We start from the raw sequence: 14,498 nt of genomic DNA, 5'->3' as shown, positions 1-14,498 counted from the left end.
GGAAATGCAAGTGAAATGCTGCTTCACTTGAAAGGAGTGTTTGGGCCCTTGGACGATGAGGAGGGGGGAAGTAAAGGGGCAGGTGTTGCACCTTCTGCAGTTACATGGGAAGGTGCCGTGGGAGGGGGTTGAGGTGTAGGGGGTGATGGAGGAGTGGACCAGGGTGTCCCAGAGGGAACGATCCCTGCGGAATGTGGGCGGGGGGGTGAAGGGAAGATGTGTTTGGTGGTGGCATCATGCTGGAGTTGGCAGAAATGGCGGAGGATGATCCTTTGCATGCAGAGGCTGGTGGGGTGATAAGTGAGGACAAGGAGGACCCTATCATATTTCTGGGAGGGAGAGGAAGTTGTGAGGGTGGATGCACGGGAAATGGGCCGGACATGGTTGAGGGCCCTGTCAACCACCGTGGGTAGAAAACCTCGGTTAAAGAAGAAGGAAGACATGTCAGAGGAACTGTTTTTGAATGTGGCATCATCAGAACAGATGCGACAGAGGTGAAGGAACTGAGAGAATGGGATGGAGTCTTTACAGGAAGCAGGGTGTGAGGGGCTGTAGTCGAGGTAGCTGTGGGAGTCGGTAGGCTTGTAAAGAATATTGGTGGACAGTCTTTCACCAGAAATTGAGACAGAGGTCAAGGAAGGGAAGTGTCAGAGATGGACCATGTGAAAATGATGGAGGACTGGAAATTGGAAGCCAAATTAATAAATTTTTCCAGGTCCAGACAAGAGCATGAAGCAGCACCGAAGCAGTCAATGTACCAGAGAAAGAGTTGCGGGAGGGGGCCTGAGCAGGACTGGAATAAGGAATGTTCCACGTACTACATAAAGAGAGGCATAACTAGGGCCCATGCAGGTACCCATAGCCACACCTTTTATTTGGAGGAAATGAGACGTGTTTAAGGAGAAATTGTTCAGTGAGGACAAGTTCATCCAGACGGAGGAGAGTAGTGGTGGATGGGGATTGTTCGGGCCTTTGTTCCAGGAAGAAGCGGAGAGCCCTCAGACCATCCCGGTGGGGGATGGAGGTGTAGAGGGATTGGACGTTCATGATGAAGAGGAGGCAGTTGGGACCAGGGAACTGGAAATTGTTGATATGATGTAGGTGTCAGAGGAATCGCAGATGTAGGTGGGAAGAGACTGGACAAGGGGAGAGAGAATGGAGTCAAGGTAGCAAGAAATGAGTTCTGTGGAGCAGGAACAGGCTGACACGATCAGTCTGCCGGGACAGTCCTGGTTGTGGCCGCCCTGTTCTCATGCCCAAATGTCCATCCTTGGCCTGCTGCAATGTTCCAGTGAAGCTCAACGCAAACTGGAGGAACATCACCTCATCTTACAACTAGGCATTGTACAGCCTTACGGACTTAATATTGAGTTCGGCAACTTTAGATCATGAACTCTCTCCTCCATCCCCACCCCCTTTCCGATCTCCCTTTTTCCAATAATTTATAATTTTTTATTTTTATGTTTTTCTTTTCCCCCCTATTTCCATTATTTTTAAATGTATTTCCATCCATTGTTTTATCTCTACCTTTTAGCCTATTTCGATCCCTTCCCCCCACCCCACCCCCACTAGGGCTATCTGTCACTTGCTCGTCCTGCTTTCTACCCTTAATGTCATCATTAGCACATTCCTCAGGTAATATCACCACCGTCAACACCCCTTTGTCCTTTTGTCTATGACATCTTTAGCAATCTCTTTGCCTCCACCTATCACTGGTCCTCTCTCCAGCTCTACCTGTCCCACCCCACTTCAACCAGCTTATATTCCACCTCATTTCTATTTTTCCTTAGTTCTGATAAGTCATACGGACTCGAAACGTTAACTGTATTCCTCTCCGCAGATGCTGTCAGACCTGCTGAGTTTTTCCAGATTTTTGTTTTTGTTTCAGATTTCCAGCATCCGCAGTATTTCTGTTTTATCTATTCCAATTCTACTGTGCTGCAACAGTTGACTGGGTAGGAATATCATGAGGAACGCTTCATCTTTTCCCTTTTGTCTGCTCCAAGCAAGAACGTGTTTGAATCAATCCTCTCTCCTAGGTTTGATGGCAGTGCAAGATTACATTTTCATTTTGTTTCATGTACATGGAGCCTGAACAGTTTTATTTACCAAGACTTTCTGCTGTCCTTGCAGCCTGGTCTTGAGGCAGATTCCTGAGCTGATGACGGAACAACAGCTGCTTGCATTTATTAGCGCCATTATCATAGTAAAATATTGCAAGGTATTTCCCAGGAATATTATCAAACATTTGTTTGATGCCAAGGCACATATGGAGATTTTGGGACTGTGACCAAAAGCTAGGTTTTCAGGAGCATCTTAGAGGACACTGGCATGGAAGCTTAAGGAAGGAATTCCAGATCCTAGGGTTCAGGCAGTGAAAGCCATTGCTATCAATGGTGGAATAATTAAAATCCAATGCACATGGGCCAGAATTGGAGGAATGCAGATGGAGAGCTGTAGAGAGTTGGAGGAAGTTAGAGCTAAGGATGAACATGAGACCATGGAGGGACTTGGAAACAAGGATGAGAATTTTAAAATTGAGATGTTGCTGGACCAGAAGTCAGTGTCAGTCAACAAGCATGGGTGATGGATGAATAGGACTTATTGCAAGTTAGGATAAAGGCAGCAGAGGTTTGGATGTGTTCAAGTTTCTGCAGTTTGAAAGATCAGAGGCCAGCCACGATTGTGTTGGAATGGTCAAGTCTAGAGGTAACAAGGGTCAGGGTGAAAGCTTCAGCAACACTTCAGCTGAGGCTGTGGCAGAGACATGTGATTATATGGAGGTGGATGTAGCGGGTTTTGGCGATGAAGCAAGTAAGTGGTCAGAAGTTCATCTTCAGGTCAAATATGATGTCCAAGGCTCCAAATAGTCTATCTCAGCCTCACAGTTGCCAAGGAGAGGAATGGAGTTGGTGGCTAGGTGGTAGAGATTGTGGTGGGAACTGAAAATTATGACTTCAATCCCCTCAGCATTTAATACAGGAAATCCTGCTCATCCAGGACCAGATGTCAGATGAGCAGACTGACAATCTGATAGTGGAGAGGTTGTGAGGCAGCCCATTTAGGTAGTATTCCAGATCTTTGCAATGATCTGACTTTCTCCTAATTTCACCTTCTTGTTGTTTTTACTAATTATTTTATTTTAAATTTGACTTCTGGTTACTGGTCCTCATGCAAGAGGAAACCATTTATTCCTACTTGCCCTATCAAGCTCCCAATTTTGAGTACCTCTATTAAGTATCCCCTTCTCCTTCTCTGTTCCAAGGAGAACAATCTCAGCTTCTCTATATTCTCACCACATAACTGAAGTCCCCCATCTTTGGTAAATCTCCTCTATACCCTTTACAGGGTCTTGATATGCTTCCTAAAAGTTTGGTGCCCAGTATTGCGCAGCTATTCCAGTTGAGGCCTAACCACAGATTTGAAAACGTTAATCATGTTTACCTTTTTTTGTTTATGTTTTCAATGCCAACATTTATAAATCCAGGTATTCCACATGGCTTCTTAACCACCTTGGCAACTTGCCTTGCTGCCACCTTAGATTTGTAAATATACATCCCAGGTCCCTCTATTCTTGCACTTCCTTCTCCCCCTGCCCATTCCCCCCTTCATCAAAATAGTACCATTGAGATGATACTGCTCTCCATGTTTCTCCCTAATGGGAGAACCTCACACTTAACACTATTAAATTGCATCTCTCATCTGTGTGTGCATTGCAGCAGTCTGGTCCCCCTGAAGTCTGCTACAATTGTGCCTAATATTTACTGTCAAATTTTCACACTTTAAAATTGTACCTTCTATGCTCAGGTCTATCAAGTGTCATAAGTGTACTTGTGAACCCTGACCGCATTTTTGGATAATGTCAGTGGCAGGCATGTAGCCCTGACTTCCACCTATTTGTTGCTGGATCTAGCTAGACCACAAGGTCCTATCTGTAACTGCATTCCCCGGCCATTGCAGATGACTTTTGGCCGTGACTGGATGATGGAATAGAACTAGACGAGGCCAGTCCACTCAGCTGGACAACAGAATAGAGGCATTGGAGGAGGAGTATGATGTAGAAAATAGTGTTGCAGGCTGCTTCATAAGGGATTGTTTACCATGGTCAGTCACATAAGATGTTATTTGTCACTTTGAAAGCTGTTTTGGTGCTGTGGCAGAGGTAGAAACCTGATTGGGATTCAAACATGGAGTTGTGGGGAATAGGATCATGGATTTGGAAGGCAACGCCATGTGTTGGGACTTTGGAGAGGAAAGTGAGGTTGGGGATGTTTTGCAAGGACAGAAGATTTAATGTTCAAACTTGGGGGTTGGTAGGTGGAGGGGGTGAGTGGAGCGGGGTGGTGATGACAGCAGATTTGAAGGAAAGGAGGGAAAGTACCCGAGCAGAGGGAATCATTAACAATATCAACTAATGTGGAGGCTTTGAAAGGAAGTTGGGTGATCAGGAGCTCAGTGAGAATAGGGTCGAGGGAGCAGGAAGTGGGTTTTATGGACAAGCTACACGCAGAGCAAGAGGGAAGGTAGAGAAACTAGAGAAAAATACAAGTTTGCAGCTAGGTTTTGGGGTTAGTTTGGTATATTCCAATAAAAATTTGGCTTGGTGCACTGAGGGGGAAGAGAGAGGTGAAGAGTTGACTGGATGGTCTCAAAGTTCATGAGCTACTCTCATAAGCTGGTGGAGTTGAGGGTAGACGTTTGGTAGTGGAGAGCAGAAGCTGGAATTACCTTTGCACTCCAGGATGATCAGTTTTGGCAGACAAAAGTAGGGCCACATGATACTTTCATTACCACATCTGATTTAACCACAATGGATGTAGATCATGGCTAAAGGGGTCCAACACAGATGATCTTGAAGAAACTATTGGGCAAGTTCCAGCAACTGTTCACTACTTTGAACTCAATAGTTCGGAACAAGTCAACAGTATGTTGGTGTGGCTTTGAATTTGAGGTTTATTTTGTGACAGTCTGGGATAAAGGTGCTCTGATATTCATTTTAAAGGAGTTTATCCAACAAGCCAAGGAGGCTAGTCTGGAGGACTTTCAGACTGAGGGTGTGCATTACGCAGATCCTCTTCCCCAATGGTTTGCATTAGCTTTTGCCCATCAAGCTCTTATCAGATCCAGCAAGCTTTTCATATTAATGAGGTTGGGCAACTGTAACTGTAAGCTGAACAGAACCTAATGGATAAAAAGTAACGCTTGAGAAATGTGTGTTTCAAATTTAGAATTTGGGAACAAGTAGTTTGCCTTTAGTTTTGTGGGACAAGGCTTTCAAACATTTGACTTTAATAACTTTAACTGCCTGCTTTTTAATTTTCAAAGCAATTCTTTAAGGGATGTATTCCTAAAGAACTCTTGCTTGTACTTGTTTGAGTCTGGACTGTGAATCCGTTACCTATTACATCAGTATGCCCATAAGAGAATTTCAGTAAAAAGCAGCCTTTGACAACTAGGATTGTTCATGTTAGATGTCATAAATATTTTGTTGAAATGCTTCAACATTTGAACAGCAGGTTGAATATCTTCACTGTAGAGAATTTTTTGTTGTTGTGAGCTGCTATTGTGTGATCTGTAGTTATTAAAATTACCAACCAAAGCAGAAATTTGAGTGTTCAGTGTTCATTGATGATTTGGATATAGGGTAGAGGAAGTTGTGATCAAATTTGCAGGTTGCCCAAATGTTACTAAAATAGGTAGTGAATAAGTGAGAACCAAAGGAAGCTGCAAGGGATACTGATGAGATGGTAAGGGCAAAAAGTGTCAGATTGAATTCAATATCAGTAAAATTAGGTGTATATTTTTCAAATATTTGTATATTGAGGGATAGCTGGGTAACCTGAGGAGCAGAGGAATTTGGGGATTCCAGCTCATAGGAAATTAAGAGCAGCACCTCAAGTATATAAAAGTCATAAACTAATTGGATACTGGATCTCATAACTAGAGGTGTAGAATATAAATAGAGATGTAGTAATGAATTTTTAAAACTGGATATTCTTTTTGTAGTTTGGAGCTCCATACTATAAGATAGGCACTGTGCAATAAAGGAACAATGCAGATTTACTAGTATATGGAAATACAAAGATGGAAAATAGTTTCAAAAATTGAAGTTTTTGTTAGAACAAAGGAGGTTTGTTAATTTGATAAGTGTTTAAAAACATGATCAGACATGGTAGACAATTTATAGTGAATGAGGACTCCAGAACGTGGAAACTATAATTTTCAATGGTTTGAGGTTGTGTGGAATGCACTTGAGTGGAAGAGTGTCAACATTTAAGATTCAGTTGTATAGGTTGCTGAAGGAAAGGAGAGTAAACAATAAGGGGTGGGAGATGCAAATAAGATTAAAGCTACTGCTCACAGAGGATAAACACCAACACAGACTGGTTGGACCAAAAGGTTTGTTTCCTTATCATTTGCACACATTTTTAGAAACTAACACCTACAGACAATAATTAGAAACAACGTAACCCTAAATTAAAACGATGCAGTTTTTAATTTAAAGGTGAGACTAATTTACTCCCCCTCTTATTTCAGATATTCTCTTTTGTTGTTACTCTGTGCTACGCATGCAGTTTGGGTCTTGCTTTGAGAAGATGGAAGCTGTAAATTGCAAATATGAACTGTCCGGAAAGGTGTGAATGGCTGGTTTCATTATCATCGGCACAAAACTTTCAAACAACGATGGAAGATGCTTCCCAAGAGAAGAGTGGCCCTTTTCATAGGCCAATTCTGTTTTATACTGAAGTATTTTTGCAGTAGTAGTGGCTTTTGTTTATAAAATAGCATTTTTATGATCATTTTCAGTGTTAAGTTCAAAAGTTTGAGATAGGAAATTAAAATAGTTTCCAGTTTATCTGAAAGTTGGGTGCTGAGTATGTTATCCAAATATTTATAGTTTTCACAAAATATTCCAATACCAGTCATAGCAGGAGCTCATTTACTGTAAAGCTTAATTCAGGCAAATAAAAAGATCCAAAGGGATTAGATGAAAAAATTCAGACTTCATATCTATCTATTATTTGGTTGTGAACACTCCCCATTTCTTCATGTAAATAATTTTCATTGACAATACTACAATTATGACTGGTCACAATGAGTAAACATTTTTCTAATTTTGCATAGTTTGCATAATTACCCATTTGTATTTTCATAACTATTGTATGTACTGCATATAATTAACATACAACAGTTGAATCTGAATACAAAGTAATTTTTTTGCAAAACAAGATTCCAATTATATTTTCGTTGTTCTACAATTGTCTATAGTTTTCTCATCTTAAAGATTCTCCACATTTAACCAAGTGTCTGTTTCAGGAATAGCCTTGTGTGTATTGGATATGTTAGGTTTAAAATAGTTTTGCCAAATATGATCTGTGACCCAACATCAGGTGAATTGATGCTGTCCTTGACCTAGTTTTCTGAATTTATTTTTTTTAAAAAACATGAACTGCTTCATACAAATCAACAACAAAAAAGTATTTTAAAATGCACAAGTTTGACAATTGAGTTCTAGCTTGCTGCAAATTTTTTAAAAACTGGTTGATATACCATATATCGAAAATAGTTTCCTTTAAATTTCTATAACAGGTTAGAGCTGTGGCCACAGGTCATTGGAATAGCTTTCCAAGTCCATAGCCAGTGAAGAATCCTACCCAAAGGCAATGCGAACCAGGAGTTTCAGTACCACTAGCCATGATTTTCATGACCTGTATCTGAATTTCCCATTTGTACTGCCAGAATTCAATATTTCCCATTGACAGCACAGATGGTTAAATTGTCCCCTTCAGAGAAAGAAACCACTGAATAATAGCAGTTTTATGAATAAAATCAAACTTCCTGTTTTTTTTCTCCCTTCAGGTTTTTATTTGACCAAAATTACAGATTGCAGTCCCTTGCTCTATCAGGAAAGTATGTATTTGTCATAGTCATGGAGGTCTACTCATTCAGTCACCTCTGAACAAATATTAATCAGTTACCAAGTGACTCAGCTTGGTTAAACTTAATTTATTGCATTTCTCTCAACTGATTTTTAATGGAGGTGAATGGAAATTGTCCATCTGCCCACACAAGGTAACCATCACCCAATGTGCTATTGTCAATTTCTAATGGTTTACGTGTTCTTCTGATTTTTTTTTTCTCTATTGGTTTCCTTGGGTGTTGAAAAACTTGCACTGAATAAAGGTAGTAATCCACAAAACCTTTCCTGATGTTTATGGGCACTTTCTTTATCTCACTACTTATTATCAAAAGTGATCTGCTTTGCAGGGAGTCTTTTTTTTAAGCCTGCATTCTAGCTGTTGGTGAATTACTTTGTGCATGAGTTTAGTCAGGGATCACAAAACTCAGCAGTATGTTCATAACTTCCAATAACACTGCTCACCAGTTGCAGCAATTGAAAAATTAAGTTCCCCTTTTGGAAAAAGACTTGTAACAATTCTAGCTGCCACAATTTCTTTTAAACTTCAATGGATGTGAGATAAACACTACCACTGAAGCATGTTTATTCATAATACTTCATGTAAACCCAGAAACTGCTTCTCTAATTTAAAATGGCAATTTATTTCATGGAGCTGACTAACCATTTTTATACAGACAATAGGTAGTTAGCCAGAGTCCACAAAGGACAATAGGCCTATTCTCCATTAGAGATAATTGGTTACTTATACCTCAACAGTGTGACCATTAAAAATTGAGACTTGCCATGAGGGTGGCGGAGCGAGAGTCTTGAGGGTGGCGGAGCGCGATGTCCACAGTGGGTGGAGGCAAAGGTGTGGCCGATGCAAAGTATGGAGCTCCCCCTTGGTTAAAAAGTTCTCTGGTTGAGAAGGAGGGCCATAAAAACCGTGCTGGCAAGATCTTTGCCTGTCTTTTGTCTGCAGTTCACCTCAGGCTGACGAGATGGGTCGGTGCACCCCGTACCTTTGCTAGCTCTGCATCTGGAGAGGAAATGGCAGAAGCTGGCCCAGATCCAGGTGTGACAATAGCCAAAATGCCAACAGGGAGCACCAGATGGTCAGGTAGCTCAGGGTGATGGCAACCAGGGGCTAGTGAGATGTTAAACTTTAGTGCATATTTAAATATACTGCATATGGACTAACTGCCTGCAAATAAGGGACAATATCAGAGACAGCTGAGGATGTCAAGGGATTCTGTTGCTCACCTCAGTTCCTATGGATTGGATACCAGTATCTTTAAAAGTCACTTGCAGCATTGAGTTTCTACACCTCTGGGCCTTTCCAGAGCTTCAGGGGACTCGTGTGGCATCTTGCAGTCGGCCTCTCTTTGATTCATCAGGGAGGTCACCAAAGCCCTGTTCAGAAGAGCTAATTGTTATGAAAGTATAATTTGCATACTATTTTTCTGGTTTATTGTAAAGTAGGTTTATGGGTGAGAGTATAGTTGGGTGCGTCTGAAATTTAACTACATTTGGAACCAGGTAGACTGCAAACTTCGAACTATCAAAAGATGAGAGGTGTAGAAATGTGCTTGAAATGCTAATGAGTAAACATGAATGCTGGCTTAGCATGTAAGGTGTGAAGGGAATTTGCATTTTTGGGTAAGTGAAGTGAATTTTGGACTGTTGCCGTAATGGGTGTGTAACTGGGAGTCTGGTTAATTAGGAATTTTAGGAGGAGTTATACGCGTATGTAATTGTAGTCTTATGTATGTGCCTGAAATCTTTTTTGTTAATAAGTATTTAATTAAAATATTTCAAGTTCTCAGACTCATTATTTCTGAATTCAATGCACACATCTTGTTTTTAAAAAAAAATACAAATTGCAAAACTGTTGTGATACCGTGACCAAGTTTCCCTTGTGGATTTGGTCAGCTTGGCACACGTCTGCCATGTCATAACACAATGAATTTGTGCAATTCACCACAGACCCTGAGATCCAGGCAGGCAGAGCTGTGGCATTTGCTGCCATCACTGGTTTTCCATAGGGACAAGGAGCAACTGATTCCACACTTGTAGCACTAAAAGCTCCCTGGGGTCAGCCAGCAGCCTTCATAAATGGAAAAAGCTTTCACGCTCAATGTGCAGTTGGCCTGTGATCACTGCAAGTGAATTCAGCAAGCATATGCTCGCTTCCCAGGGAGCTCTCATGACTCTTACACCTTTGTTCACTTGCAGGTGCCACAACTGTGTCCCCTCAGCAACTGCAGTGGTGGCTCCTAGGTGATGGGATATTCTGAAGACTTGACTCATGACACCTGTGCAGAACCCACTAAGCCCAGCAGAGGAGAGATACAATGCTGTCCATGCCTCAACAAGGGCAACAACAGAAGAGGCCATTGGAAGAGGGCCTGTGCTGAACTGCACAAATTCATTGGCTGAAGATGAGGCTCTGCTCCCTGGGTGGCTCAGGTGGAATGCTGCAGAATGTGCCAGAGTGAATTCCCAGGATCATTGTGGTCTGCTGCACCCTACACAACCTTGTGCAGATGGAGGATCCAGAGGTGGCCTCAAACAAGCAAGACTGGGAAGAGCCTGATGATCCTGAGGGAGGTTGTGTGGGGTGCAGCAGGCCACAATAATCTGGGAGATTCACTCTGGCGCATATTGTAGTGCTCCACCTGAGTCATCCAGGCAGCAAAACCTCTTCTTCAGTGTGAACCTGAGGGAGTAGGTGGTGCAACTCCAGATTATATGCCAGGAAAATGGACCAGTGCACCAGACAGGCCCGTGACACTCTCATTGAAACATGATTCCAACTAGTGAGGACCCTGCCAGATTTCTTCAATAAATGTTGTAGTGGAAGTGCTTGCAGATCCGGAACACTCCTTCCAGACCAACCTACGTTCCCATGACCTCTGGCATCCAGAAGGCTATCATTGACCAGAAACTGAACTGGACTAGCCATATAAATACTGTGACTACAAGAGCAAGTCAGAGGCTAGGAATCCTGCAACGATTAACTCGCCTCCTGACTCCCCAGATCCTGTCCAACATCTACAAGGCACAAGTCAGGAATGTGATGGAATACTCTCCAATTGCCTGGATGTTACAGCTGCAGCAACACTCAATAAGCTTGACACCATTCAGGACAAAGCTGCCCACTTGATTGGCACTCCCTCAATGCAAGTGTACAAGACGCACTGCAGCAATTCACCAAGGCTCCTTCAACAGGGCCTTCCAAACCCACGACCATTACCATCTATAAGGGCAACGGCAACAGACACACGGGAACACCACCAGCTGGAAGTTCCCCTCCAAGCCACTCACCATCCTGACATGGAAATATATCACTGTTCCTTCAGTGTTGCTGGGTCAAATCCTGGAACTCCCTCCCTAACAGCACTGTGGGTGTACCTACACTACATGGGCTGCAGCTGTTCAAGAAGACAGCTCACCACCACCTTCTCAAGGGCAGTTAGGGATTGGCAGTAAATGCTGACCTAGCTAGCGATGCCCACATCCCCATGGATGAATTTTTTAAAAAGGCTACAGGCCCTTAGCATAAGCAAGCTCATATATGCATCGTTTTGTGGAAGCCACATGTACCTGTGATGTGGTAGGAAGTGGCACATGACTCATTGACAGACACTCAAAATGTTGGCAATGCCTTGCTAAGAGCTCTATGCGCTCACCTGCCTCATATGGAATACCTCAGCTACAGATGTTGTTTAGACGAACCGCACCTGATGCATGACAAGTGGGTGAACACTACCTGCTGGCTTACCAGTTGGGTTCCAAACCTCTGACCTTATAGAGATTGCCTAAAATACAAACCTGCACATGTCAAGATACTTAAGGTGTCACCACTTCTGAGGCTACACAATGAATAGCGTTTCTATAGGCCCATTTCACCCATCGTTGATCGTCCATGAAATATCACACTCTTAAATACACCTATCAGTTTGTACAACTCCCAACATAATGACCATTCAACACACATCCAGCTTACATTTATCCATAGAATGATTAGATACCCCTATCATTACATTTTTTTTACCTTACACTTTCTAACACTACACCTTGATGCAACCCTGACATCCATGTCTGAGGTGGAGGTAGACTGCTAAATGCAATGTTCCATTACCTGAGGTGACCTTGCTGTCCTCTGGCGGTCTGAGGCTTAGAGGGCTTCAGCCCTGCTGTGGGTCTCCTGTACAGATGGAACCTCTTTAGCCTCACCTGCTGGAGGTGATGGGGATGTCGGCAGAGGGGAGGAAGAGCGGAAGTGCATCCTCGAAGCGCTGAGATGATACCAATGGGGCAGCTTGCTGGTGCTTCTCAGTGCCTGATGGCACATCCCTAGCTCCAGGAGGAGAAGGGGCACCTGGAGGAAGATCGAGGTGCCTCATCTCCCTCTACCTCGCTGTATAGACCCCATGGCCAGAGCGATGGAATGGTGTTCCAAGCACTTAACCAGCAGCCACTGCATGTTCTGCTGGACCTGGATTCCCATGGTGGTTGCTAATATTTCCATGGAGGAAGCCAAGTGCTCACATGTCAGAACCATGACAGGGCTCTGAGCTTAGGTGGAGCACTCCACCACCTTTCACTCAAGGCTATGCATAGCCTCTGGCATTTCTGCCAGATATTTCCCTGCCTGTCTCTGCATCTCAGTCAGATTTCTTCCAGCCATTTCCAGAGGCATGTCATCGGCTTGGAGCTCAGCGTGGGCTTGGTCTCCAACATTTACCTGACTGTCAGAGATCTCAGCTTTCATATCCTCCATCAGCTGTGGGGATGTGTCTGTGGTGTGCTCACCAGATTATGACCTTGAGTCTAATTGTGAAAATGTAACCTGCAAGGTGAATGTCTCTGTGCTGATGGACAATGTGGGAGAATGACGTGAAGGTGCATCCTCTGGTCTGTTTCATCTCCTCAGAGGTGAAGGTCAGGCTTACTGCAGGCTACTTTCACTGTCTGACATGACTATGAGTACCTGTAGTGGAATTAGCTGACTTTTATTCACATTCCTTTTCCCATCAATGTACCACGCCTGTATCCTGTATGCCCAGTTCTGAACACCAGGCTAGAGATGTCTTCACTCTGATCCCCTGCAACTTTGACCTCTCTGTTGGCACTCGATCAGCCACCGTCCTCCCCTGCCAGTCCCACAGCCTCCTGTTCTGCAGAAGTCAGAATTCTGATTTCTGGGACACCTCCTCTGTGCCCATTGCCTGCTGTCATGCATTCTTTTGTCCTGCAAGCAGAAAGAGGTATTGAGTGGCATTTCACTATTCACAATCAAATATTATTGAGCATAATAAAAACAAAATGCTGGAAATACTCAACAGGTTATGGCAGAGAGAAACAGTTAAGTTTCAAGTCTGTGACCTTTTATCAAACTCTCCACTGATGCTGAATGTTAGGGGAAAATTTAAAATGCTAAAAGAGAACATTGTAAGAATTTACTGAAGAACACTTAAAATCTCCAGGCAGATATGGCTGCTAAGCATATTAAGAGTTGACGATTACCAGATGAACATTGCACAGCCTTGAGAGTCAGGCTGAAGACACAAGCAGGACAAAAAATGGATTAAGTACACTATTCTCTCACATAGGGAAGGGACAGATGGTTTTAGCTTAGATATGGGAAGACATACAATGGACAAAGAGGGGGCTTTGATGAAACACAAACAGTCTTGAGCTGTGAGAGCTAAGGTCTTTGCGTACATGTTTTAATTTTGATTGGATAATATAATTATGTATACATCCTTTAGAATAATTGGTTAGCAAAATCACATGTTTATGTACTCAAATAGGATAGAGCTAGCGTGAGACCGGTGTGTCGGTTACCGATTGGATGTATTCAAATGTACTCAAATGTATTATGATAAGGAAAGTACAAAAGTAATGCAATGTAATCAGTCTGGGAGCTGGGTCTTCATTCTTAGGAATGATTGCGGCTCCCTTGCATATGCTTAAATAAAACCGGTGAAAGGAAGCCTGAGTCTCTGTGGTCGCTGTGTGATCGGGGATTGTAACTTCTCCTTTTCAACTGGCCTATGTGGTAGTTGCAGGATTGGAGGGAGTACCTTCTTCACTGAACATTTCCAGCATTTTCTGTTTTTGTTTCCGATTTCCAGCATCCACAGTATTCTGCTTTTCCCTTAATGAGCATGCAGGCCTACAACAGTTAAAGTCACTTCCCTGGAAAGGGTTCCTCATATGCATCATCTTGCAACTGTTAGAACTTTCACAACATGAACTGGCTGCCACACATTAGTCCCGTTACATCTGGTATTGAGTCATAGAACCTGATCTCCACTTGCCCTTATGAGTACCACTTTGTACTGACAATACTGTGCCACCTACCATTACAGAGCTCAGGAGGTCGTTGACCTTTTTTCTGCATTGGACCTAGTTTCGCTTGTGGACCCCACAGCTGCTAACCTTCAGCGCAACCTCCGTCCAGGCCTCCTTGGGCAGATGGGAGGGCCTCCTGCTGCCATCACTGGGAAACAGAACTCGCCATCCCCAACGCCGTGGAAGAGAACCTGCAGGGAGGCATTACTAAACCGTGGGCTATTAGTCTGCTCAG

At 43.1% G+C, this 14,498-nt stretch overlaps 1 protein-coding gene across 1 annotated transcript in view; it reads left to right on the top strand.

Moving 5' to 3' along the window:
• The window catches only part of mal2 (mal, T cell differentiation protein 2), a 56,413-nt gene extending 48,213 nt beyond the window's left edge, over positions 1-8,200 (top strand). The window contains exon 4 of the mRNA XM_078540153.1: positions 6,538-8,200. Within this exon, the coding sequence (XP_078396279.1) occupies positions 6,538-6,609 (72 nt within the window). The 3' untranslated portion in view covers positions 6,610-8,200. The remainder of the gene's footprint in view (positions 1-6,537) is intronic.
• The last annotated feature ends 6,298 nt before the right edge of the window (positions 8,201-14,498 follow it).

Source organism: Cetorhinus maximus, chromosome 4 (assembly GCF_964194155.1).
Source record: "Cetorhinus maximus chromosome 4, sCetMax3.hap1.1, whole genome shotgun sequence".
NCBI lineage: Eukaryota > Metazoa > Chordata > Chondrichthyes > Lamniformes > Cetorhinidae > Cetorhinus > Cetorhinus maximus.
The sequence above is the reverse complement of the archived record's forward strand: the minus strand, read 5'-3'. Positions and strand labels throughout refer to the sequence as shown.